General features: G+C 45.4%; 2 protein-coding genes across 5 annotated transcripts; both read right to left on the minus strand.

Moving 5' to 3' along the window:
• Positions 1-36: 36 nt before the first annotated feature.
• castor2 (cytosolic arginine sensor for mTORC1 subunit 2) lies at positions 37-6277 on the minus strand. Of its 3 annotated transcripts, XM_085936572.1 has the most exons (12): positions 6208-6277; positions 5926-6002; positions 5790-5824; positions 5566-5694; positions 4217-4287; positions 3732-3925; positions 3259-3391; positions 3047-3170; positions 2828-2938; positions 2681-2763; positions 2490-2584; positions 37-2401 (listed from the first exon to the last, which is right to left on the minus strand). In XM_085936572.1, exons 4-12 carry the CDS (start codon positions 5676-5678, stop codon positions 2339-2341), a joined length of 987 nt encoding a protein of 328 aa, XP_085792698.1. In that variant the 5' UTR covers positions 5679-5694; positions 5790-5824; positions 5926-6002; positions 6208-6277; the 3' UTR covers positions 37-2338. The 3 variants fall into 3 exon arrangements, with proteins under 3 accessions (XP_085792698.1, XP_085792697.1, XP_085792699.1); XM_085936571.1 differs by lacking the exons at positions 5926-6002; positions 6208-6277 and having other exon boundaries at positions 5790-5897; XM_085936573.1 differs by lacking the exons at positions 5566-5694; positions 5790-5824; positions 5926-6002; positions 6208-6277 and adding an exon at positions 5126-5436.
• A 594-nt stretch (positions 6278-6871) lies between these two features.
• doc2b (double C2-like domains, beta) lies at positions 6872-27120 on the minus strand. 2 transcript variants are annotated; one of them, XM_085935785.1, is made up of 10 exons: positions 26713-27120; positions 18427-18506; positions 15807-15830; positions 13811-13885; positions 12974-13083; positions 11162-11288; positions 10137-10294; positions 8980-9061; positions 8501-8597; positions 6872-8437 (listed from the first exon to the last, which is right to left on the minus strand). In XM_085935785.1, the coding sequence occupies exons 1-10, from the start codon at positions 26996-26998 to the stop codon at positions 8304-8306; spliced, it is 1173 nt and encodes a 390-aa protein (XP_085791911.1). In that variant the 5' UTR covers positions 26999-27120; the 3' UTR covers positions 6872-8303. The 2 variants fall into 2 exon arrangements, with proteins under 2 accessions (XP_085791911.1, XP_085791910.1); XM_085935784.1 differs by lacking the exon at positions 15807-15830.
• Positions 27121-27456: the final 336 nt, after the last annotated feature.

Consider the following 27456-nt stretch of genomic DNA (forward strand, 5'->3'; position numbering starts at 1 on the left):
ATTCAGACCTTTAGAATTATACAAATCAGATGAGGCTGCAGTGTCACCAGTTTATTGATTTACGTATACATAGGGAACAGATCGTAGTGAGTACAATCAAATTAACACCAAGTCACAAATTTAAAAAAAAGAAAAAAGAAACAAGCTGGTTTTATTTCTTCCACACACGCACAAAAAGCTCCAAATCAAAAGAAAATTGCAATGAAATGGAAATTATTAGATCTTTTTTCTGAGTTTTAACACTGACAAAAATCTTTTATTAACTAGTCGGGTCTGAAAGGTGAAGAAACTAACAACAACAATAACAACAAGAAAAAAATACATTTTTAATATCAGCAAATGCTTAAGACCAATATTCATCTCCCGTTCTTGCTCACCAGTACAGCAGGCATGTTTTTTTGTGTGTGTGTGTGTGTGTGGGTGTGTGTGTGTGTGTGTGTGGGGGGGGGGGGGGGGGTAACCTGCATTAAAGTGCAGTCGATTGGTCATGGGATGTTTAGGTGGGGAGGCAAAGATCGGAAAATGCACACGGAGGGTGACTCCTTCGCGTGTTAGCTTATTATTAGTCGTCATTATTCTCGTCACAAAAGTGGCTCAGTAATACAACACGGGGAAAAAAGAAAACACTAACGCTGGGCGTAACGATAACATCGCTGCCAATGCTAATACTTTCTCTGGACTCCTGGCGAAAACAAAATCTGAGGCAAAAAAAAAAAAAGGTGTTGAAGTAGAGTTAGGATTTGGGGGCAAATTAAGTGAATAGATGACACCACCAAAATGTAAAATATAGTAGAACCATTTGAAGCAACATTTTAAAATTGCTAAATCGTAAGATCTAAAATCTCCAGATTATTTTATTCAAAGTTAGTTTGTGGCGCTTCAAACCAAAAGTTGTAGTCTTGTTGTCAAATTATTTCTCGTTGAGTTGAACGTCATTATTGCTACTAACTCAAACCAGACTAACTTTTTCGGTTACACAAATAGGTTCTTGAGCCTTGCTTCGTATTCAAAGGCCAATTTCAATTTCCCATAAACATAATTTACCAATGATGAGCTTTTCCAGATCATTTGACAAATTTCGCAAACTCACATATCTATCGTGAACATATATCACTGTTGAGCGTTACTATTTAACTGAGAAGTTTTTGTACAGGCTAACAATTTTCATGCCACAGCAAACAATATACAGTAGAATCACGTTGGAAGCCAAATCAAACTTTTGGGGTTAAGATAAGCAAGTGAGCGTTAACCAGTGATTAAGACGATGGGAATACCAAGCGAAAAGGCCAGAGTCCGAAACATTCAGTCGGCATAAAAGAATTCAATGTTAACGTTCAAAGTTAGCATTGTTTGATTGAAACTAAACAACAACAACAACAACAAATATTTGAGAAACTAGGCAGCTAATAATCTGGATTGTAACGTTAGAAGCGGAAAAAAAATCTTTTGTTTTTTGTTATCAAGTAGTCAGCAAACTATCAATGCTACATATCCACTGTCCATAGCAGATGGACTCCAATCAAAATCCTCCAAATGGTAGGAGGGAAGCGACGGTTGCTCGCAGTGTGAGCGCTTCCAAAAAAAAAAAAAAAAAATCCTTAGAGATGGAATAACAACTTCACGTAACGGCGGCGAAAGCAGCGCAGCCTTGGATTGCACAACAAAAGGCATCATCACTTGAGGCATTCAAATAAAAAGAGAAAAACAGTTTGGCACTGATGAAAACAAGAACGGGGGGCATAAATGAAGTGAGAAGGAAAATAACAGACCAGAAGAAGAAAGGAAACAAAAATAACCCCCAAAAACAAAGTTGTAAAAATACAAGAAAACCCAAGAAAACATAAGAGAAATAATTCCCCAAAAAAGAAAAAAAATATAAATATATATAATGAAAAAAAAACAAAGATGTTTTGGGTGAAAAAATGAAAAAAATTATTATTGAATTTAAGACAAAAAAACATCCTTCTCAAATAGTGGGGAAAAAAAAAAAAAAAATCAAAACAAGAAATAGGGGGGGAGACCGAAAAGCTTGTAATAATGCTTGCGAGTACATTCATCATCCTTCCACTAGGGGGGGATTTTGTAACTAACACAGTAGGTGCAGGTGGGGGGGTGAAGTGGCAACAACTATAAAGGCGGGCGGGGTCAGCAGGGAGCGAGGCCAGCAGGGTGACCTTACCCTTAACTGGCATCCATCAAAAGGGAAAAAAGAAGCGGGCTAGGTGGAAAAACGGCTGAGCCACAAAATCCCCTTCACACTTTACTCCAAGCTGATCTGCAGTGGTCCGCCAATTAGCTCTTGGCAGTTTTTGGAACCCCCCCTCCACTTCAATACTTGCTACACCAGGTTGCTCTCGGTCCTCAGCGCTCCAATCACACTCTGGATGTTTTCCTCAGGAACCTGCAGAAGATGCCACATGTGCTTTATGCTCATTTAAAAACAAGAAAAAGAAAATGAACCGTAAACATGTTCATTTAAGCGAGCTCACCAGGGCGTGGTCAAATTTGAAGGTGCTAATGTAGTACGCGGGAATGTCGGCGGTCGCCAGGGGTTCCGATATTTGAGCCACGATGCCGCATTCGTCTGTTAAATAAAAAAATAAAAAAATAAAAAGCTAAATGAATAGATAAAATGCACACTTAGCAACACGCCGCTAGGTTGGAAAGCTAACAAACTAACCAAATCCTAAAGGCTGTCCGCCGATTCGGACCATTTTCCAAAGCTCGCCCGACGCGCTGGTAAACAGAACATTATTTGGGAACCTATGGAAAAAGGATGGGCAAGTTAGTAGCAGCAGCAGCTAAGAACTAACTCGCCGTCGTTAACCTTTGCGTCGTCTGTTCGTCCATGACCAGCGAAATGTAGCCTTCGATGAGGGAGAAAGAAAAGAATCGAATGTGGCTGGCGTCCTCGTTGCATGCGCCCGATTCTTTCGACCTGGAGACGCAACAAAAGAACCCCTAAACCCGACACCTTGAGAGTAATTCTAAACCCAAACACAGACCCTAAACTCAAAACTCAAGCCTATCCCCGACCCCAGCTTACCCTCCAGAGTAGAACATAACATCCATGAGCAGGGTAGCCACGGAGGGAAGCGTGTCCGGATCCAGACTGGTGACGCAGAACATGTTACTGGGGCTTGACAGCGGGTGGATGATTGGACGCGGCACTGGGGGGGAGGGTGGGGGTGAAAAAAAAAAAAAAAGGGTCAGTCAGGACTGAAAACACCAAAATGTGACTAATCCTTGTTCACATACCGAGTTTGGGTTTGACGAAACCGTTAGCTACGCCCAAGTGGTGGGCGGCAATGGTTTCTCCATTGACTACCCGCAGAAGCGTGAACTCCGAAGACAGCGTGTGCATGACCATGGGCAGGTCCCGTTCTCGGACCTGAAGACAATACGGCACAAAAACTATTTTTGACAAAAGCATCAAACGACCCGATAAAAAGGACTATTTGTCAAGGCAGATGTACGCTACATGGAATTCCAGCAGCGAGCTCCTGAGCTGTTTTTACGCAACACATTGTCAAAACCGACCTTTTTTTTTTTTTCCCCCTGCGGCAGAGCCCCTCGGCAGAATTTTTTTTAACCCCCCCCCCTCCCGACAGTGAGGCGATCCAAACACCCCCCCGTGGCTAAAGAGGCTTTGCTGAGAGAGAGGATTTCTTCATACAGCCACAGTCTGTTACATCTGTAGCCCAACCAAGAATAGGTGGCCGGCCACTCACCAGGATGAAGTCAGTCTGATACGTGGACAGCATAAAAACGGAGATGTTGTGGTCGGCCAACGGTGCGATGACAGATTTGGCGATCTTGGTGACGCCGATGGGCTGCAAGTTGGAAGCGTTCCCGCTGCCCGACACCACGTTGAGCGCCAGCCATGTGGCCTCGGCCACGCTGATGTGCTCCGACTCGGGCAGCTCTGCAAGGGTGGGGACAAACAAAACTAACTTCAGGGTTCACTCTATATTCTTGAAAGGTGTTTCTTGTTCTCGAAAAAAAATCCAGCTCTCTGGTCTCCAGAGTAACACAGGAGTTTTTGGTCAGGCGTGTGACCACGCGGATGGATTCACTCACTGAAGAGCTCGTGGGCCGCCACTATTAGCGACAAAGTGTGTTCAAACATTGGCCGCCCGAAGAGACGTCGTAACCAGCGTTACACAACGCGCTGGGGGATATGTCACTGTTGCCGCGGCGACGCACCGAGGCTCACCTTTAAAGCCCTCCTCGTCGACGATGATAGTGTAGTCCTCCGGCGTCTCCGTCAGGCTGAAGAACTTGCACCTGAGTGGAGAGAGATGAACCAGTCGGGAAAGTTTCAATTCTGTGTACCTGTACGTCATTCTTCAAATGATTTTCTTCTTCACCTGGCAGGTCAAATTTCTCCAAATATGGAATCCGCAGAACACCCAAAAGGTCATTAGGTGAAGTCATGTTTGCCCCAAGGTGTTAAATTGACAAGTAGATGACGTGATTTCATTACGTCGAAATGCAAATGAATGACAACTCCGTTTTTATTGCCTGTCTTAAATGACGGCGTTCGGTTCCCGCTAACGAGCTAATTGAACCTCAGCATTAGTCGAATTCCCAGGGCATGCAAGGAACTTCACAAGGACCCTTTGACGGAGTCTTGTTGTTGTTCCTGCTGAACTCTGAGTAACCAGGGGACATTAATTACATCAAATATTTGTGGAGGGAGGGGGGCCAGAAGGGCCTGGGAGGGATTTTTAAGATCACGCCCACACGGGCAAGACAATGGTTGTTTTTGAAAAAGATAATTATTTAGCATTTTGCTGCTAAACTATCTTCATACAACACTAAAAACCTGACTGTCAAAGACAATAGAATGGTAACAGCTAATGCCAAAAACCAGGAAGTTAAATGCTATGCCATGTTAACTCTATAAATATATTCTTGAAAATATACACATTTTCCCCAAGTTTAATTCATTGATAAAGTAAAAGTATTACACAAATACTTTTTTTTTATAGTTGCAATATTACTGGGATTGCATGAAATAAGTGACGTGAATTAATAATTTGAGAGCAAATGTGTGTTTGGGAAAAGCTTTGGGGAGCTCATGTTGTCCGATCAGGGGAACTTAACCTGCTTTAAGGCTCACATTAATCATATCCTGGCGACGAAAACAAGTGCAAAGGCCTCCCCTCGCACGACGAGCATCTTCTCGCCGAGCTCCAACACCGGTCCGTAAACGCCACGCAGCAGCAATAATGCCACTTTTGACGTTTTAATAACGGAGTTTTGACGAGAACACGTCCAGTGATTAAACACTCCGATATGTCGATACACACACCGGCCTGAAGTCGATCCAGCTACCGATTGCACAAATCTAGTAAAGGCCCCAAAAAAATCGTGCTGGAACGAACGAACAAACACACGCACGTACAAAAACACATTTAAACAGCATTACGATGCGTTCAAGGCGCCTCGTAAAACTAGCAGCACCTATTGAAAAAATTACGGACATTTGAAGCGAGGCTGCCTTTAAAGTCCAATACTGACGAGCCGGTTTTGCGGCGTGAAGGAGAAGAATGGACGTACCTGGTTTTCGAGGCCAGGAAGGCGAGTTTGATTAATCCGTGAGTGCAAATCTGGATGCCTTCCTTCTCTATACTCGCCACTTTCAAGCTGTGCTCTAGAATGTGAAGCTCCATCTTTTACGTCTTCTCATTGGAAAGGGGGCGGTTAAGAAAAACAAACTGCAAAAACACACATACAACAAAAACAACTCTGGAAAGCTAGGGACTTGCAAATAACAAGGATATTAATAAATACATGGGCGCTCCAGCTTGAAGTCGTCCTAAATAGGGAAAGAGGAAAAGAGGGAGAGAGAGAGAGGGTAGCAAGAGAGGGAGGAAGGCAAGAGGTAAAAAAAAAAAAAAAAAAAGGGAAAAAACGGACCTGCTTCAAGGTGGAGACGGAAGCGCTCAAACTTCCGGTCTTAGGGTTTGCAAAATAGAACAAGACGGTTGTCGGATCTAAAAAAACGAAACAAAAGTGAAAGCACTTAACAGTAATTTATCATTTAATATTCACATTATATTTCGTGTTGTCACACAACTTCTATTTTCTTGATTACAAACATTTTTGAACTAGTTCTTTAAAAATACAAGACCGCTTAACATGATTTAATAGCTCTTATTTTGAAAGAAAATCAGCCAAAACGGAAAACTCTTCCTTTACTGTTAACGACAATTGTTGCAGGTCCTGGATGGCTGAGCGGCAGAGGCTGCAGTTCTCTGCCCGCCTGCCTGGGTTTGCTCTCGGGCTGGAATAGTCAGCAGCTGCTCTCAGCGAAACAAACAACCTGTCATTCAAACAGAGAAGGGCGGGGCTTCAGACAAGAAACGGGGCTGGTGGGAAATGCTGTTCTTGCGTTTTTTTGCTATTTCTGGGTCCGCCCGGGGTCGCTGGTGTGCTTGCAGAAAGTTTCCCGGCTCTCCTGGTCCGAAAAAGGATCTCCAGCAGAAAGTTTAGAACATTGACACTTATGGTTTGGTTTGAGCGAGGCCCCTTGGTGTGCAGGGAATCTTTCAGGTGAAACCAGAAAAGACAAATAAAAACAATTTAAAGAAAAAAAAACCTGCACTTTCCCACAGGGTCGATCTTCTGTCCATTTTTTCACCTAACGTAAAAAAACATTTTTGGCCATTTCAATACCTGTCTGCTGTTCATGCATTTGGTTGCAGTATTGAGCGCCACCAATAGAGGGTGCCAAATCTCAAATAAATAGGTCCTTGGTGCAAACGGAACCACTTTAATCATTTTTCTTTTTTTTAGTGTGATCAAAATATAATTTGACATAATGCATTAACATCATAACTCATACAAACATTCAGACAAATCAACAAAATTCACATCAAAGTCACACACGGCAGCCAAACGGGTACAAAATGGAGTCCAGAAGAAAGCATTGTCATCATTTGAGCATTCAATTTGAACTTTTTTTTTGGTTTGTTTGTTTTTTGCAAATACAGAAAACAGTATCAAACATTAGGTTATCTCATGACAAAAACAAGGACCTGACGCATGCATTTTTTCTTTTTTTTTTTGGTTTTCTTTTTCAGAATATCGAGCTTGCATACAAAGGCAGACTGCTTGCAAAATCACATTGTCGCTTTGAGTCGGTAAATGTCGGTCAGGCTGTCGCTTATTGGAGGTGATTATTGGGATCAATATAGAGCAGCGGGGGATGGCACAAATAATAGTCATCAAAATCATGTTAAACAGCTTGCCAACAAGGTTCAATAAGTTCATAACTTAAAATGGGACTCAAACTGGATTTCAACATAAAACCAACAACAAAAAATCTAATGAAATGACTTGAAATAAAGAAAAATCTAAAATATACAGTTAATCTACATAAAATAGTTACATTAAAATACAATTACAACTGAAAAACAACTTAACTTGGGAAATCAACACAATATAATAGTTGTATTTAAATAAATCTAAAACAAATTAAATAATATACAACAAAACACTGATAAATTAAATAATTAAAAATAAAACAAATAAAAAAATAGATTTAAAGAAAACCAATAAAAGAAGCCAAATGAAATACATTTCAAATAAAATTCCATCAAAAATAAAATACAATTGAGTCCAAATAAAATGTATTAAAAAAAATCTGAAAACCATGCCAGGCGCTTAACTGGCAGTCTTGCACGTCTTTGCGCAAAGGCAGCATCTGCACTCAAAAGGTCACGCCGCGCATTCAGACTCATAAATAAGTGACGGACCCAAAAACGCTACGTGTATCTCTGCCTCAACTCATCAGGGTCACACCCCGGCCCTCGCGACCTCGCCTGTTGCTCCCGTGAAAATCAAATCAAATCCAACAAAGCGAAGAGAGGGTGGGTAAGGGGCCTTGAAATCTCGACATGATCCGAGCACTGAGGTGCACATTCTCAGCCCACTTAATGCATGAGGGTTCTACATTCTGCTCACGCGATGCATTGGAGCCAAACCTACCATTTAGCTGCCTTGACAAGACGGGAGAGCGCGGAGGCAAACTTTGCGTCAGAAGCATGAAATAAATGTTGGCAAAATGCCGGCCGGCCGTGCACGTGAATGTGGAAAAATCGCGCCTAAATTCCGTATCGTGGTTGTGAATGAACACTGCTACCGCTTTTTGTACCAGCGGCGACCAAAGCGCTCATTCCGTGTTGGTGGCATTTAGACACGGGAGGACCAATGAAAAGGAAGGATGCTTGAGGTGAATGCAGGCTGGGACGGACGGCGGGGTCAGTCGGCTTTGTGGGCGAGATGAAGGACATTCAGTCATTCAGGGAGCCCGGTAGCTCGTTGGTCAGCGTGTGCCAGCGCTCGATTTTCTTGTCTTTGTTCTTGAGGCAGTCGAACCAGTGCTTGAGTCGTTCCCCGTTGGCGTTGATGCCCAGAGAGACGCCGCCTGGAGTCAGGGAACAAGGCTTAAGTCGTCGGAATCTTTGCGGCCACGGAGGATCCAACTTACCGATGAAATCGTTGGACTTGCCGATGTCGTAGTCCCACACAGTTACCTCCAGGGTCTTCTTGGTAAGATCCGCGTACTTAATGTCGTAACAGAATTCCTGAGCAAAAGCAGTTTGCCGGTTAGTTGGACGTTCCCAATTTGAATCAGTTCAATTTCTCCAAGAAGCTCATTATTCCCCCCCCCCCCCACCCCCACCCCTAAAAGTGTCTGGCCTGTTTATGAGTTGTAAAAGTCAAACTTGCTACATTGCCTTAAAATCAAAGCAATTCAGGACGTTTGTGTCGGAAGGAAAGGCCAAGAGGTGACGGCGGAATACGAGCGGGGAAAAATGTCAAAGCAAATGTCAAGCCGCTGGCCTTTGAGTGGGTTTGGCCAGGTAGGGGAGGGGGGGGGGGTGCTCCTACATGCACCAATGTTGTTAAAGGAAAATAAAAAAAAGATTACAATTCATCACAAAACCGAATCACTGCAGTTGGTACCTCGTTGAACTCGGGATTGAGCGTCTTCTTCTTGACGGCCGTCTTGTGCTTGGACTTTTTGTTCTCGTCGGGCTTCAGGTACCTGCCAAGAGCGTAACAACGGGATGGAAATGACCGATTTAACGCCCCCAGGGGGAGCTGTGGCTCTGACTTCGTAGCAGACGCTGCCCCTTTATGTCACATCGGCAGACCCCCCCAAAAGAATGCAGATAAATGTTGGTTCGGATCAACATATTGGAATTTCGAATTTTTGCATTGAAGCAACGCTCTCATTGCCATATGCGCCATTTCACTGCTGATTAGTTCTTTTTTTTTTCCCCTCGCCCTTTTTACAGACACACACTGATTCCAATTTCAATTTCCCAAGGTAACAAACACTGCGCGTTGTTGATGAGGACGCCGCGGTGGTGAATGTAATTGCCTTGGCATCAAAACCACACGAGCAACCTCGAGGGCCAATAAATCGGTAAAACACAACCAAAATGAATTCACACTGGTCAAATGTGATCATTTCTACCCCACCAAAATAAAGCCGTGATGTAAAATTATAAAAATTGTATTGATTGTAGATATAAATTATAAATATATATATTTTTTTTTTAAATCGACACCTATGTCACTGTGTCCTTCATGCTCTTCAAATCTATCGGACGACGACGGTCCTCTCCCGATGCTTTTGTTCCGGAGGTGTACGCTGCGCTAGCTGTCGGAAATTAATTGCTTGGCCGGATCAAAGCGTGAGGAAATGCTCAGGTGTGATAAAACGGCACACACACACACACACACACACAAAACAAAACGAAGAGGAAGAACACTCCTTGAAATTGTAGCTTTTCTGCCACTTGATGTAATCACAGACGAATGGGACCTAATTTCAGCGCGAGCGTCTGAAGTGAGGTGATAACGATGTATTAGGACTGATACGCATGAGGCTTGCGCTAAAAGACAATGCGTTGATTTTTTTGGGGGGTGATAGGCTTTAAGGTAGTCAAGGAAATTTCCCGTGTCAAAACGTATTTAACAGGTAAAAACCAACAATTTCAAAAATGTAGCACCTTTGTCAATGCAACATGAAATTTGGGAGGCATGTCTTCCATGACTGGACCCACAAAAAAAAAAATAATAATAATTTTTGGGCCCAGTTGCTTTGTACGTACGTTTTGACGTAGGGGTCTGAGAAGCCGTTGGCATCCATGGCGGCAAGGTGGGCGCAGCGTATGATGCCCACCACCAAGCACGACTTGAGCGTGTTGTATTTGAGGGAGATCATGATGCGCCCTCGCTCCTCCAGTGACTTGTCCTCTGTCTTGTTCACCTGGGAGGACAAAAAAGAACACATGAAAGAAAACAGTTTTCCCAGGTTTAAAATTAGGATTCATCCTCCTTAAGTGATCCAAGAAAAGTAAGGTTGGGTGGAAAGTCTCTTATCATACACACACAAAGCTCTCGCCACTCACTCTGTAGAACTTTTTTTTTTTTTTGCAGAAGCCCCGCAATGCAATTTCCCGGTGAGTGACCCTGCAGCCGCTGATTGTGTGAATATACCGTCCCTCCACACCACATTTTTTCAATCAAATGCTGCCAAAAAGAAGCCGCATCAGCGACATAAAATGCACACGCAGCCTTTGAAAAAAAAAAAAAAAAAAAAGCAAACAGGAAAAAAAAAAAGAAAAAAAAAGATACCCAGCCATCAAGCCAGTTGAAAGTGCAAATGCAGGCTTTTTCTTTTAATTCCAGTCATTTCCAATGGATGCCCGCTAACTCATTTGGACCAGCGAGTTTTGTCTGTTTGCAAATGATTAGAAAACGCGCAAAGCTGGTGACTTCAAGTCACTGGAGGGTAGGGGAAGACTGCTCGCTTCACTTTAGCGCTTGATGGTGGGAAAAGATTTCACACAAATAAAGATTTGTTCGTCAGCCTGCTTCCCTCAGCATCCCGCTCTTACGCATAATTTTGCGTGGGAGCGCAACACATCCACACCGCCTGCGTCCACAGCGGGAAACTACTCAGACATCGCGTCGGCATGCCAACACGCTTCCGCCTGGCCGTTTTCCCGGAGCTCACTTGCGTGGCGGACGGACGGATGAGGCACCTGACCAAAACGTCTGACATCAATTTGGTCCGACTCGCTGGTAAACAAAACTAAATGAATCAATCAAAAGATCATACGGAGCTACTTACGGGTAGCTGCTTTTCCAGGCAGTTGTTGAAGGTCTTGGTCTGATTGGGCTTCAGCTTCTTGAGAGGGATTCGCGTCTCGCCGATGAACTCGTTGTGGCGGAATTTGTCCTCGTCACACACGGAAATCCTAGCAGGAGGATACGACTCAGATGAATCGGCTCAAGTGATTCGGGTGAGCGAATCGGGTCGCCCAAAAATGCTGCAGAGAAAAGTCACGGTGGCTTCACCGACTCGGGTTAAGGGGACTGGGATGATACGCCGCCGACTCAGATGATTCGATTCATTGACTCAAGTTAGCACTGCAGACTACCCTAATTTGATTCAATGACTCAAATGTACAAATACACTGACAATTCGTCCACCAAATGTGCGTTTCCAGCTCTTACGCCTGGCCTTTGCTTTTGACTCCTATCTTTTACATCATTACCATGAAATGACAGGAAAGAAAAAAAAAAAAAGAACACACACGCACACACACAAGTGAAGTGGTGCCGGATGGACAGGTGCTGCTGAATTCAATTTAGCCAAAGAAATGATGTGCACTGTGGAAATGTGCGAGGGCTTCGCTCAGTGCTGATTGTTTGTGAAAAGGCTTCATCAGCGTTGGACGGCGGCCGTGTGATGACACACACACACACACACACACACACACACACACACACACACACACACACACACACACACACACACACACAGACACAAAGTGTGTTTGGCGAGTGTTGATAAGGCCGCGCTGGTACAAACAATAAATTCACTCCACGACATTCTCAACAGCTCGCAGCAAATAAAAGCAAGCTTCGTTATTTGACTGTAGCTCACCCAAGAGCGCAGCCAAGTCTCGCTTTTCTTCTATTTGCGTATCTTTCAGTAGAGCTCAGTGCTCCCAATAAATATTGTGGCACAAGGTGGTACTACACCCAAGAAGAAATTAGAGCTAGCTCGTACAATAGACTGCTAAAGAAAAAAAAAATGCCTTGTGTGTGTGTGTGGGGGGGGGGGGGGGGGGGGCAAAGAGCCCACAATGTCATATTGTTGTTGATATGTTGAATGTTATATCCTAACAAACCTCATTTGGATCTTTACATTCTGTTGCATATGCTCAATTGAGGAGTGAAGGAGTCTACGGCAGCCTGATGATGAAATATAATGAGATGGACTTATCTCAAATTAATGAGTGACTCCACAATCTCCACCTCTTCAAACAACAACTCGGCGTTTTGAATATAAGGACGGCAAATAATGAAGCGCCGTCTGACTGATGAAATGAATCCCATTAGCCGCTAAGTCTTTCTTTTTTTTTTTTTTTACACGATGAGTCATAATGGCAACGATGAAAACGGACTTCCATGGAGGGAGTTTTCTTTTTCAGCGTGATTGACATTTGTAAAGAGCTAAACAAAAAAAGTCCAGAGAATAAAATCTGGACTGTTTCACATGTTGAAAAAGCAACAGTGATGTTACGCAAGGTACAAAGTGTGACCTTTATCTTTATCAAGTTGGTTGTATAATCATATGCGTTGCAAATAAAGTAACGCGCAGCCCAGGATTTTTTTAGAAAGCGTTTAAAAGTTGTTTCCATGACTACCGCCACATTTGGAAGTTGAGGACAATCCAACAAGGACGAGAAAAGAAAGATTATTCTTCAAAAAAAAAAAGTTGTTTTGTTTTTAAAGAAAGTCAGACTCATGAGAATTGTTCTCCCCAAGGAAGCCAGAATCAGAATTAGACAAAAAAAAAAGTCTAAGAAGACTAGGTAGCTGCGTCCATGGGGAGTGGATCAACCCAAAAGGTCAAGGGTCAAGCAGGGAGTACCTGAGTGTTTTGCGGACCATGTCCTCATCGGTGATGCCGTAGTAGGTCAGCGTCTCGCTCCAGACAGGGTTGAGCGTGTTGTGCAGGGTCTTGGTCCGAAGTTTATTGGCCTGCCAGACAGACGTAGGTTCTATTTTTTATTTTTTAAATATTATAACTTAGAAATAGAAACACTATCTCCGTTCTAGTGGTATTTTGACTCAGGCCGTTTGAGCCGATATAAAACAAACAAACAAATGGAAGTTGTCGGTTCCCATGGGTAGATTTATGACGGCAACCACTTCATTCCGCAGATTTGAGGTTTTATTTTTTTCTGACCGTGTTGACACCCGTCTGGGCGCATTGGAATTCAACGTGCGGCGGCGGCGTAGCTCCGAGCTTTGCGCCGCCCTGCCAACAATCCGTCTAATGACACTCAGGTGGCGCGTTGGGAAAACGAACGAACACCCTGACCTTGGCGGGGCCTTCGCACCGCCATGTGATGCTGAACGGGGGTCGCAAAATTCAATTTCAACGGCAAAATTCATTTATGGCAACTTGATGTTCTTTTGTCTTTGCTTCAAGGCACAAGCCACTCATCTTGTCACGCATTTACCAGAAGACATAAAATTGCCTATTTTCAACAAAAATTTTGTTTTGTTGCTACTTTCAGAATAAATTTCAATTTTTAGATTAAAAAAAAATTCTAAAGATAAAAGTACATACATTTTTACCATGCAATGTCAGTGTTTTTATATAGTCAACATTGTGAGAAAAACGTAGATTATATTTCAAGCCCAAAAATCAGATTGAGTTTTTTGTAGATAGCTTTTTTTTACCGCCAAGGTGAAAACATACCTTACTGGCACCGGGTAGTAGGTGCAGCTTGACATAGGGGTCCGAAAGCCCGTTGTGGTCCATTGGTTTGAGCCCCTGCCCAGAAGAAAACAAATAAATAAATAATATCAGCAACAGTTTCTAATCTGCTAATCTGTTTTGAACCCTCAGTTTTAATTCAGATTTTTTTCCCCCCCCTCAACGCCTTTATCTATTTTAGAAAAGACGACATAACATTTTTTTATCTCTTGGTAAAGGTTTTAACGGCAAACTTGACTGACATCATTTTAGCGGAACCAGCGATGAGTCAATAGAAGAAACCTTATTTGGAATTTCTTCCATTCTGGCCACGCCGAATGACAAATGGCGAGCGGCTGAGATGCGGGAGTCAATTTACAAGCGCAATCTCCTCGCCAGTCGTGACCCGTGTGGATTTCATTCACAGGCTTATTTCCTCTCCTTCCCCGGTGAATCATCATCCATATATGCCGTATATACCTAAATATGAGTGTCCTAAAACACAAATTTAATTACAACACCATTGAATAATCGTAACTTTGCGTCTAATTGTATCAAATCAATACCCCAGGTGAAATGAACTGAAATTCCATATATCCCACCCCCACGAAAATAATTCTTTCGTGGATAGACCCACAAAAAAAAGTGTTGTGAAAGACTTTCAATGACTTTCCTAAAAATGATAAAACTCAATCTTATTTACTAAATTTCAGACTCGACATATTAGTACAGTCCAGGTGTTTATTCAATACAAGTACACGAGTTTAATTAATAATTTTACGATGATCACTTGCTAAGAACAGACTTTCTGTTCCGTCCAGGGACATCTGCTGATATTAGCGCGCGCTTTTGGACACTCAGTTGATCGTAATTAGCGATTCATTAGAGACGGACGACCGCGGCAACGCGGCAGATGGGCGACATGCATCACGATGTCGCTAAAGGCCGCGGGCAAGACCGAGAAACATCTGCTGGCGCTTAATCGCTAATAACTTGCCTCGGTTTCAATCTTCAAAAAGGTGGAATTGATCAAATGCTAACAGTTGCAAAGACAGATTTAAATGAGAGAAGCATCGTTTGGGGAAACGAGGAGGTGTTAAGTTTAAAAAAAAATAAAATGCATGTGAATAAAATATGCGGCACATGATAAAGCTATTAAGCCTCAGCAGTCATTTGTGATTCAAAGCGAGTGCATTTGTTTTACGTGCACACTTTGATTTCCCCGTGTTGCTATCAGCCTCCTCATCAGCTCGGCATACGTCTTCATTATCATATCTGACCGGGCTGGTGACACCGAGGCGGACGAGGCATCCATCACGGAAAATAACAGGAGCGCTGCGACAGGACCATCAGCGCTGCTAAATTTACTCACGCTCTGTACTTGCGGAGAAATAAAGAAAGAAAGAAAAAAAGTTGACACTGAAATGTCCTTAAGTAGGAGTAGAAAGAAATGTTTACATATTTAGAATTCGTTTTGAGTGACTGTCAATTATTGGCACATTTTTGTGTGCCGGTATTTCGACTTGGCACTTGCCACCTCTGCAACATGGAGCGTTGGGGTTAAGGCTGGAGGGTGGAGGGGGGGGGGGTGATTGATTTGGGGGGGGAGCACCTGCGGTCTTGACGTCGGGTAATACGGCCAGCCGGGCAGATGGGCCCGAGCGATTTGCCGAGGAGTTACGACTCGGGGTCGCGCGGGGACAGGCCGTGTATTTATTTGAGAAGGGAAAACAAAGCAGCCCGTAATGGAGACGCATCTCTGCAGTGCATTGCAGATTTTTTAACCGATGATTTTATTGACGTTATGTTTTCATTTTTTGTTGTTTGCCAGTGACCATTGAGCAGGTTCAGGTGCGGAATCACAATGAGGGAAGTCAGGGGCGAACGGGGCGGGAGTTGGAGGTGGGATGTCAATCAGGGTCCACTGGTGGTTGGGGATGCTTGTGGAGATAAGACGGAACGATTGAGTCAACGATTGCGGCTTATCTTGCAGGCTTACCTTCTTGTATCTGGGAACAGGGAGCTGTTTGTGCGCGCGTGTGTGTGTGTGTGGCAACACAGAGACATGAAAGCATGCAAAAAAAAAACACAAAGAAAGTTGAGTTGGGAAGAAAAGAGGGGGGTTATAAAAAAAAAAAAAAAAAAAAAAAAGTTGAGATTGAAAACAGTGACATCAATCAAAGTAATTGCACAAGATAAGAAACGATAAGATGGAAAATAAAAGATAAATGGAACCTCCAAAGTTAAGGCACACTTTGGGCTCGATTTCTGATCGCAATCTACCGACAAAAACTTTGCCCGAATAACAAATTGCAAACCACACCGTTGCCAATGAACCAAAAAAAAATGAGTTCAAGCCAAATGTACAAAATGAACTACCATAGACAGGCTAATGCAAATTAGCATGGATGCTATGTCAACTTATCAACATTCAAACAAGCTTGACACTTGGAGAACAGCAGAACATGAAAAGAAAAAATCACGACTTTAGAATTGGAATATACAACTGGGGAAATTGGGGAAAAAAAAACAAAACTGGAGCATTCTCCGTGCAGGGAAAACAAAAGGGCAAACCCCAGGAGGAAGGGTCTCATGAAAAGACGGCAGCTGGCGTGTCAAGGTAGGTTGCAGCGTAGGCGGCGAGGAATTAACAGGTCGAGCTTGGACCTTTCATTCAACGCTGACACAGCGTCTGACTCACCCGACGTGTTCATTCATGCAAACACACTACTCAGTCCCAGGTGCCTCTTATTTCTTGATACATCCAACTAGTTGCCCCTTAGGGGCATACGATTTGGTGGGCATGTCTACCATGAGCAGAACGGCAAAAAAGGCGTAGGAATACATCCGCCATTTTGTAACATTTCATGGTTTGTCATAAAGCACGACAAGAATAAATTGCATCCCCTAAAATCAGCTTCCCTGGGGTGTTTGTCTTTCTCGAATAGACCCACAAAAAAAAAAAGCCATGGCTTAAAAATGCACAAAAAAATCTGCCATTTTGCTTATTTTAAGTTCATTTTGGTGAGCAGACTCACCGACTTCATCGCCACAAACGAGCTTCGATTAAAGCGGACCAGAGTGTTAGCAGCCTTGTTTTCGACTTCCTCCAAAAGCTGCCTGACCAAACAAACCACCTCGATTTGGCCTTGATTTAATTAGCGCCAAAGAAAGGGAGCCTAGCGGGGGTGGTGTTGTGTGTGTGTCGCCAAGGTAGGAGACATTTTTTTGGTCCTTCGTGCACTCAAAAGCCAGACGGGGGAGTGGAAATAACCTCATTTGTCTGAGAATGAAAAGCGGCGGAGAAGGCAGGGGTGGTAATTGCTTTAATCAAGGCGAGTTGCGGAGGTAACATTTTGTGCCTTTGACGCATTAGCATGTAAAACACGTGCTAATGGTTACGCAAGCCCGATGACAGTGTGGCCTGACTTGAAGAAAAAAAAAGTCAACGTTTGTCACATCGATGGAGCCGTAAAATTAATTCCGGCTGGTGTCCTTGTCTGACGGTTTCCTAAAGTTGTCAAGACAAAAACAAAAGGCTCTGCAAAAAAAAAAAAAAAGCTGCTATAAATCAGTGAGCCATCGCGGCCACTTGGCAAGCGCTGAGACGAAAACCCGGAATGACCTGCGGGAGAAAGCGATATGGCCGTAGAAATGGAAGCAACGGGGGAAAAAAAGAAAAAAAAAAAAAAGAGGCATCCATCCAGTTGGGCATTTATTTTTCCACCCACATAATTTTTCAGCCATTGCAGTTCTGGTCAACGTCTGTGCAGGTTAGGTAGCGGCCAAGCAACACGTTTGTTCCTCCCTTCTGCTCTCCGTTGGATTATTTCCTTTTCTATATTTAATCCGCAGAGGTTAAATGAGAAACAGACGTCTTTCCCGCCGCAGGATGTGTTAAGGCGCGTAGGACGGCAAAAGATATTCACGCGGTGTGGTATTAATATTGACGCGGGCAACATATTGAAAGCGTGTCAGCGGCGTTATGCAAATTTGGCTCGCTCTCCGCTGCTGTTTATGCATCAGTAAAGGGAAAATGTCAGCAGTCTGTCACTGCTGCAAAATTTACATTTTCAATGGCCAATTGATCTTTCAAATTTAGCGCCGTATCAAAAATGATGCCTGTGGGGAAAAGGTTACCAGAAATGTCTGCGGCTAGTTGGGGCGGAGTCACGCTCAATTGGTCAATTTGATTGCCGACTCCAGGATGAAAAGAAATATTATGTCCTTGAAGGAGATGAAAGAAAGGCTTGAATCGACAAGTGGCAGTTTTTGTTGAAACCTACAATTTTTAAGGGGATGGCTTTTGCTGATTTTACGATTGGTAGACATAATTACCAAATCTAAGTCAAACCAGTCTTGGGGACAAAAAAACTAAAGGAAAACAAAATTGGCAGACTTCCTGTGCTTTTTAGGAAATTGTTTCTTGACATTTTTGGAGGGTCCACTACTGGTAGACATCCCAACAGATTGTTTTCCCTCACCTCAAAATGTCAGAGCGACCGACCCATCATTGACCAAAATGACCTTCAAACAAAACGGCAGGCTTTCTGTGTCACGAGAATTTTTTTTTTCATCCTTCAAATTTCAAACGGGCGACAGATGGAAACGACGCTTACCTTGGCTTTGTTAATGGTGCAGTGCAGAGCATTGTGCTCCTGGTCGTACAACAAGCTGAAGTCCAGCGTTCCCAGCGTGGCTGCAAGGGGGGGAAAAAAAATAAAAATAAAAATTAATTGTTGCTCAACGCCGGCGGCGATTACGAGAGGAAGAAAGAACCAAAAAGATGGCAAGGAGCCAAACTTTGTCTTCCTATTTCTGAGAAGTCAATAGAAGACACAGGCCACATTTTGGTGGGCACCGTGCGTTCGGAAGGAACAAGCGCTCGAGTGTTAACGTGCTCGCCTGTGCCAGGCCGCAATGAGCAATTTTCTCGCCTGCTTTGCTGCGGCTTCCCATTACTTCCTCCTCATTAGAGTGGGACGACACGATCTGTTAATTTCAACAACAAAAATGGTGTTGTTTGTTTTGCTTATTAGCAGAGAGATGATTTCAGAGGGATGAAAAAAGCAAGTTGTTTTAGAATTTGCCAGACACGCACACTTGACATGACAATCTGGCGTTGACCTCAAGGGGGAGAGGGGGCAAATAGAAAAAGGCTCCCGCACTTGACACAAGCGCCACCACAATGATTCGCACATTTGCATACTGATCGAGAATTACATGCCTTGCCGCTTCGTTGCAATTTTCACCCTCCTCGTCGTTATTCGCAATTAGGGTCGAGGAAGGAACGCGTCGGCAAACATTGGCCATGTTTGAAGTGACGATTCGCAACTCTACAGGTGACTTGTTTTTCGCTTTTTGGTGAAAATCTTAAAAGTAATTGACAGTTCATAATTCCCTAAAGCAAAAGCGACTGTAATGTACAACAGGGGTTCGAGGATTGACCCCTGAGGCACTCCACGTCACAACGAAGCGGCAAACTTTCCTTGAAATCTCTTTCCGTCATATTGATTGTGAACTTTGCTGCCATTGTTGCCGCATGTAGCTATAAAAACTCTCCCGGCGAGCAGTCGATGTGTCGATTTGCGCCTGCTTTTTCGGGCAGGTGTGATTGTGACTCATCGCACTCAGCGGAGAGTTGGAGAAGCTTTTTATCGCCTCAAAAGCTACTAAAAATATCAAAAACGGGTTGCAAAACCGTCGATCGGGGCCAACGTGGACCCGGAAGTCTTTCGGAATGGTCCCGATAGCGCCGCGAGGAGCATTCCCGCGTGCAAGTCCGCATCACACACCCGTCAAGACAGAAACCTTGGCGAGAACTCTAAAAATAAACCCAGCTATTCTGAATGAACTCGAGGCGGCTAATCCAAGGCGGGGTCAAGGCCACCCGGCCAACAGGTAGACCTGGATCACAAGGCCACGAAACCACATGGCCGCGCGGTTGTTTGCCACCGGCTCGGTCGTCACGGGCACGGAGGCTCCGGCGGAGTGAGCTGATAAAAAGTGCGACGCGTGAATTGCCTGACACTAAAGGTGTTTCCATGACAACTGAGGAAGATCCGTAAAGTGTATTAAATGACAACAAGTGGACCTTGAGCTTCTGCCCCCCCCCGTCTTTCCCCCCGTCAGGAATAAAAGACGCATTTTAGCGGTATTAGCAATACGAGGACAGCGAGGTGTTAGCAGGGGCGTAGGTAGCGAGACACATATCAAGCGGCATGGCAACACGTATTGTAGTCCTGAATTGACATGAGGATCACGTCAACGTCTAAGTGTGTACTCCGGAAGGCTGCGAACGCCTCGTCGTCCACGCGAACGTGCGCCAGGCCTTCATTTGGAGCAAAAAAAAATAATAATTTCAAAGCCGTCGGCGATTATAATCAGCTGTTGATCTTACTTATTTAGATTTTTTGGGGAGGAACTCTGTCGACAGGAAGTGAGCAGAAGGTAACAAAAGCGGACTCGATGAGACTGGTGATGAAAGAAAAAAAAAAAAAAAGAAAGACGGCGGGGGCGCAAGACATGTTTTGCATCAAGCACATTAGCCAGTATTTTTGCACGGGCCACCCGCAGACGACTATTAAACGCCTCGAGAGAGGAACAGACGGCGGCGTGCAACGGGAGGAGGCCCGGTGGGTCAACGCCAGGCGAGGAACAAGAAACAGCTTTGGGAGCCTGCCTGATGATTCACTTTCACTGCAATGGATGCCAGTGTGTGGCCCAAGGCTGTTATTTTATTTTTTTTTTTTTTCGGATACAAGGAGGGGAATAATGGGCATTCAAATGGTGACATGTACGCCTGCCTCAAATAAATGCCGGAGAAGTTGCTGGAAGCCTACCTTCAAACCGAAACCCTGATTTAAAGCCAGAACCAAGATTTGAAACCTTAATTTGAAACCCTAATTTGCTAACTGGAGGAATTGGTCTTTGACTTGTCTAGCCCGTGACAAATACGTGCAGTCTGTCAAAACTAGTGTTGTTTTTTTTTATTTTTGGAGGGATGGGGTGAGCGCGGGTCTTCATTTTTTTTTCCGTCACGCACCCTGATTTTCAGCAGCATCTGCTTTTTGACAGTAATCGCGGCACACGCTCAACGCGTTTGCCCGCTCTGGCGGCTTATCGGGCCATCACAACGCACGTTATTGTCCATTACGGGATTTCGCCTTCCCTCCGGCGGCGCAGACGACACGCCGAGACACTTTGTGCCTGGAAAAGCTTGCTAAACGCCCAAAAGTCAAAGCTTTTACACAGGGATACAATGTTTGGACGCTGGAGTGCTTGATGGCTGCTTCCACGTCAGCTTCGGCTTAAAACCCTAATTTGAAACCCTACCTTAAAACCAAACGTGGCCACATGCATGCATTACGCGCATGTAAACGAATTACGCTATCTGGCCACACTCTGGCTCGTCCCCCCCAAAGCAGCGCGACTAATCCGGTTGGTTGCCAGGAAGTGAGAGAGTCCGACCGACGGATGAGGCGGCCCGTCAAATAGGCCGCCGCGGTCGGCCGGCCGGACTTGATTTAATATCGGCCTGGGGAGGAAATAAATGGCCGGTTGCGGAAGATTGGAGGTGGGGACGGGGGGGGTCAGGCGGAAAATGAACCGAGGTGCGGTCTATTTCCTGGCGCCGCCATTTGTCACGCTGGCAGGGATTTCCATGAATGCTACAAGTCACAAAACCTGTTTTACAAATGTTTCCTATTTTTTTTTATAAACAAAATGTCTTCACTGAACCATAAATAGCTCAGAATTCTGTGGTACGACTGCATTAGAGCAATTCCTTCCACATCGCATTCTAATTAGCGTTCGTTCATTCTTTTTTTCGCTCTCTGCTTTGTAATTACGTTGGACTTGTAGAGAGCGTCCCACCCGCCCCTTACCGATTCATTCATGTTTGCGCCGCGGACAAACAATCGTGCTTTGTTGTCAACAATTTGCCATCGCCGTCGCGGGCAGCAAATCTCAGTAATCAAGACGCTAACGAGCCAAAGTCCAACACAATCACGGGCGCCCTCGTGTGATTAGGGGACGTGTGGTTTTATTTGGCGCCATTGCTTGTTTGTTGAATTTCTTTTTCTGTTTTCTGACACCACCGAGCCGAAGATAAAAAAAAAAAAAAAGCTCCATAAAATTGGGCAAACATGTCGATCATAACAGGACACATACAAAAACACTACACGAAAGTCGGCAATTTTAGTTTGAAGCAGCCATTTTGAGGCAAATTTGACAAGTTTTACTTGTCAATGTGAAACTGAGTCGACATTTTTATTATGACAGGATGCCCGGAAAAAGAAACTGTCTAAACGCAGAGTCTGCCATTTTGGTTTGAAGCCGACATTTTGCACAAGTGGGCCATAAAAAACAAATGAAAAGCATTGAGGCATCGTACGGCTTTTGAGGGCGTTCCAAGCGCGTGGCGCTTTCAAATTGAAGCAGTACATCAGGGCGTCGCTGGCCCAGACAGCAAACAAGCTTGGGGTTAGGGGTCGCTGCCAGAGTTATAGGTTGATTGGCTTGGGGGTGGGGGGGGGGGGGTGGGGGGGCTATATCACAAAAGGGAAACAAACACGGGCTGTAAATAAACAAGGATGTGTGGTGGGCGGCTGCCTTGTGGATCGCCAGCCCGCACAAGATGGAGCGCTCGCTCCAGGTGGCGTGTGCAAGATAGAAGGAGCAGCACAATGTGCATTCAATTGCAGCAACCCCCCCCCACCCTCACCCCATTCCAATAAACTATTTCTATGGTGCACTGGTCCCCCTCACAGTTCAGAGGGTGCGGGTTCGATTCAGCTGTGTGGAGTTTGCATGTTCTCCCCATGCCTGCGTGGCTTTTCTCCGGGCCCTGCAATTGGTTGACAACCAGTTCAGGGTGTCCCGATGACTACTGGGATAGGCTCCAGCACGCCATTGTGGGGACAAGCGGTATAGAAAATGGACGGATCGCTGCCGTAACATAGCGCCACAGTGTCAGCGAGTTCTTTCCACCTCATTCGAGCACTCCACGCGACAGCTGTCTGAAAACAGCGTGCGTCATTTAGAATTATTTTTTTTCCCTTCTATTTTTCAAGCCCTTACAAAGCCTTCGCGACACAATGCCCAAAATGGCCTTGTTTGGTCTGACACACTTTGAAAGAAGCCATTTTGGACGTGCACGTTGCAGAGAAGAGGAAGTGAGCGTACTTCAGCCCAACCTCAATCACTTGATTAACCCCACCCCGACACGGTCGATTGGCTGTGTTGCGCAATCCTTGCCCCGAGTAAATACGAATGGCCATAATGATGGGAGTTAAAGCGTATCCCTTAGACAAAAGTAGTGCTTTGCCGCCACTTTTAGCAATGCTAAATCTATTTATTTGCTTTGAAGAGACTACTAGCTTAATGCTAACACATAACGAAATGCCAAGGATGGCTTCACTAATAGCATCGGTGTTGATATCTGAACCCAAACCATTGCACTTCTTTCCAAATGAACAGTTTGGAACAGTCTGCACTTGGCTATTTCATCCTCATAGATATGTCCTCAGCAAAGAAACGGCGTGGATGAACGCAAGAATGGCGCCTTTTATGCGGGCTAGCGAAAGCGTGGGCGGAAGCCTCGCTACTCGCCGGCGTCTATTCAGCGCGCCCATCGAGCCAACGGCGCCGCGGGAGGGAGGCTCAGGTACCCAAGGAAAAAAAAAGCGCCAACAGGCAGAGTGACATTTCAAATCAAAGCAAATACTCCGAGCTCGCCTTTGTTCCATGAATGCGACATTGATTACCGATAATAGTAGACATTTTATTCAGGCACGTCAAGGCCTTACTAAATTGTTAAGGCAGAGAGCAGAGCATACAAGTAACCCATGTTTTTGTTTTTTTTAAGGCTGTGCAGATTTTATTTAGCCGAGTAAAATATTGATCAACCGATTAATCAGATAATTATTTTGTAGAAAAAAGGATCATGAATAAAATAACTACTTTTGGCTCGCTTACAGGCCTTAATAATTTGTTGAACTTTTTTTTCTCCGATGGCTAAAGAGAGATTTAGTTGGATTGGGCTACAAGTGTGAACAGGGCCATTAGAATATGCGAGTCTTGTTTTATTTATAGAGCACTTCTCGGAGAGAGGAGCGGCAAAGTACTCGAGGTGCTTCAACTACAGTTGCGCGCAGCAAACGCCTCCTCGACGGGGCGATTTCCCCGGCGAAATCCCTCCTGCCATTCCTCTCATTACACATGAGGAATAAATCAATGATGTCATTTGCTGCAATTGAAATGCAGATCACGCTAATGAGACACCGCGTAGATTTTTTGTCCGCCAAGTCATTCAAAGACTTTTTGGCCCGGTCGGCCATTTCCAATTAATCTCGGGCGCCCGGAATTAATTGGCTAGAGGACAAAAGACCCCACCAGTCTGCAATTCTGACAAATGAGCCCTGGGAGGGTTAATAGTTGCGACATTTGTTTTTGGGCAGAAATTTAAACTTGACTGGCTTTTTTGGTTTTTTTTGGTGAAAAGCAAAATGAGCGCGATGACAAGTAATTTGATGCCATATGTTTCCTTGAGAGACCAACCACACACACCCAGCAGAAGGCTTCAGTGGGAGATTTTTTTTATGCTAGCGTGTTGCCTCTCACTGAGTAATCAGTCTCCCGCTGGCCACCAGAACGTCATCAGTCTGTCTCCCCCCAAAAGACTCAATTCTCGATTGAGTGTTGAGGTTGCAAAATTTCTGCCATATTCATGTTGCTGCTGCTGTTTTGGTTAGCAACAAGGTAGAAAACAAAGATCACCCGCATTAAATTTCCTAACGTAATATTCTTTTGTTAAATGAACTGACGGTAAAGTGTTGCGATATTTGCCAGTGAGGCGCACGAGCGCGTCGATCATCGATTCCGTACGCGCTTCTCGGAGAAGTCTGATTCCGCACGGCTGAGAAAACGATCTATTTGCACATACCGTCAGGTTGGCGCGACCTCCGCCACTGACGCCGCATTCTCAGATGTGGATTGAATGAAAAAAGCAATTACCGGCCAGCCGAGAGAAACGCTCTGACAAGGCTCGCGGTCTGACAAAAAGTCCAACTTTAGCACTTTTAAGCCTCTACACAAATTGAAAATGTTTATGCCTGGCGAGTCCTAATCTGCCATGGCATCTTTACGCAGACTTTAGCTTCTTTCTTTTTGTGTGCAGTGCAGTCAGGAGTTTGATGCCATCAAGTGACACGAGCGAGTCTCCAATGGCTCCGTCTTGTAGGAGTCGAATCAGATGATGTCAAGATGAGTCAAATCGGGCTGTTTTTAGTTGATCTGAACAAGCAAGCAGTCTTGAATTGGACTCGTCCGATCCGACTGCATGTTGCTTTTTTTATGAGGGGATCCAACCGGCACACGGTGAGCCCCCCCCCCCCCCCCCCCCCCCAAACAATCGCCTTTGAGGCTTATCTCCTGCAAACACGAGAGCGTCGTGCGTTTGGCAGGACACGCCCGCTATTTCTCCTCCGCCCGCTGGCGACAGCCGTTAATCGGCCTCTGCGCCCCCGTTCCCCTAAACGTTGCTGCACTTCAATTAAGAAAGTCAAGGTTGAGTCACAATGAGTCTCGCGTGTGTGTGCGTGGGGGGGAATTGAGCTTTTATGCAGATTAGCCGCCGCAACCCCCCCCCCCCCCATTGTTGATTTGGCTCACAGGGAATCCAGCCCCACCCCGTCCCAGAGGAAGCGTGCATGCTGAATGGAGTCCCACAACAGGGGATCTGGGTCGCGGCTACCTCGTTGCAATGGCAAACATTCAGCGCTCCATTTCGCTTTTTTTTGCCAATCTATTTTGGAAAAGGTTGAGTTGTGAAATGTTTACCGACGTCACAACACTATGGGCAAAAGTGCAGCCAAGTGGAGACTATGGACCGTGGCGCCACTGCTGTCCAGCCCCAAATTACAGGAAAGGGGAGACAGTGGAGTTGAGTAGCGCAACAGGGCATTTGTTCTTACATCCAACATCTGTCTGCACCACCCCCCCCCCTCATCCCCATCATCATCATCTTCCTCCTTTCGGCCAGTTCAGGATTAGAGCGGCTCTAAAGCCTGCACGCCCCGCCCCCTCCCACTGCGGTGGGATTAACGGACTTGTGTCACACATTAAGCCCCCATCGCCAAAAAAAAAAAAAAATGCAAGGAGGTCTGACACCATGAAAGCTGATTGATTCACAGTCAGCTGGGGGATGACATTAGAGGAGTTTTGGGTCACCTGCAAATGAAGTTGTGGTCAAAATGATTTATCTGGTCAAATTGAGCAGGTTCATGCACGGGATTGACACGGGGTCAAATGCTGATGAAAAGGTCACAAAAATGATTTGATTTTCAAAGTAGGGTTGATGGGAGGAGGGGGAGAATCTGTATTTCCAGTCAGATGAGCATAAACTCCAAAAGCTAAAGCGGCACATCATCTCCAAGAGATGAAGTGGAGTACGGTGGAGGATGGGCGCTAGGTGAGGGGAAACTTCCCACATTTTAGGGTTCACCTGTGGATGAAATTGCACCCTACGGATTGCTGCATAACTACCACAGCCAATCTGGAGGCACCTCCTCGACGAAAAAAAAAACTTCACGCAGCTAAACGCTGGGCTATAAAACGCCATGCATGTTCCTGAGAAGGGATGAGGTGAGCGGGTGCAACAGTTGTCTGTGTGAGGCGGCGACTTGCCACACACACACACACACACACACACACACACACACACACAGACACACACACACACACACACACACACACACACACACACACACACACACACACACACACACACACAATACATGCGCCGAAAAGACAACATGGAAAAGGTGACGGGACTGAAAGAAAAAAAAATAGAAAGAAAATCCTTCAGGCAAGCGATGGAAAACGAACAGCAGCGCATCACTCACTGGAGTCGTCCGAGTCGTACGCCTCCACGTCGGGCTCATCATCTCTCCTGGAAGCCGAGGCTCCGGCGAACGCCCGCTCCGGGCTGTCCTCACTTTCCGAGGCGGCGGCCGGGGCGGTGGCGGCGCAGAGGGCGGCGCGCGGCGCCCCGACGGGCGGCAGGCCCCGAGGGTAGCGAGGGAAGTAGTCGGAGATCTGCTTGATGGGCTGGATGGGTCCGGGGCACACGTCAATGGCCATGTGCTCCTGGATGCTGATGGTGGGTTTCTCGCCTTTGCGTTGTGTCATGCATGCGGTCCAAGCCTTCTGCCGAGCGCAGCGCTGACGGGAAAGAAAGGGACAAAAACAAAAGAAAAGAAAGACAAGCTCCTCTCTCGGGCGGACACGCGCACACGCGATGCCGCTTTGCAGGCCCCCCCACCCCACCCCTGCCGTCTGAATGCCGCCCCTCCCGCCTTGGGTCCTTTCCCACTCTCCTGTTTGGAGGCCCCCCGCGCTCCACCCTTGGCCGCCTATCTGCACCAGAGCGGAGGCAGGAGTGTGCGCCGAGGAGGGAAGAGCAAAGGGATTAGTCGGGGAAAAGGGGGGGGGGGGGGGGGGAAATCAGCTGATGTCGCTGCCTAGCAACCGTCCGGTAAACAGGAACCGCCGCGTCACCGTGGTTAATTCCCACGTTAACCTCGTCCATCTGGACATGAGGTTTGAGTGCCCACGCGTTCTCTTGAAATGCAACAGGTTGGAGAAAT

Source organism: Syngnathus leptorhynchus, chromosome 17 (assembly GCF_054491065.1).
Source record: "Syngnathus leptorhynchus isolate UIUO chromosome 17, UIUO_Slep, whole genome shotgun sequence".
In the NCBI taxonomy this organism is placed as follows: Eukaryota; Metazoa; Chordata; class Actinopteri; order Syngnathiformes; family Syngnathidae; genus Syngnathus; species Syngnathus leptorhynchus.

Excerpts from the sequence above, each read along its gene's own strand:
- castor2 (XM_085936572.1), bottom strand. The coding sequence starts at position 5,678 with ATGGAGCTTCACATTCTAGAGCACAGCTTGAAAGTGGCGAGTATAGAG. Across the intron at positions 3,171-3,258 it reads TTTCGTCAAACCCAAACTCG|TGCCGCGTCCAATCATCCAC; the intron begins GTATGTGAACAA and ends CCTCCCCCCCAG. Across the intron at positions 2,764-2,827 it reads GACGAACAGACGACGCAAAG|GTTCCCAAATAATGTTCTGT; the intron begins GTTAACGACGGC and ends CTTTTTCCATAG.
- doc2b (XM_085935785.1), bottom strand. The coding sequence starts at position 26,998 with ATGACACAACGCAAAGGCGAGAAACCCACCATCAGCATCCAGGAGCAC. Across the intron at positions 18,507-26,712 it reads GTACGACTCGGACGACTCCA|CCACGCTGGGAACGCTGGAC; the intron begins GTGAGTGATGCG and ends CCCCCCTTGCAG. Across the intron at positions 8,598-8,979 it reads TCAATCCCGAGTTCAACGAG|GAATTCTGTTACGACATTAA; the intron begins GTACCAACTGCA and ends GCTTTTGCTCAG.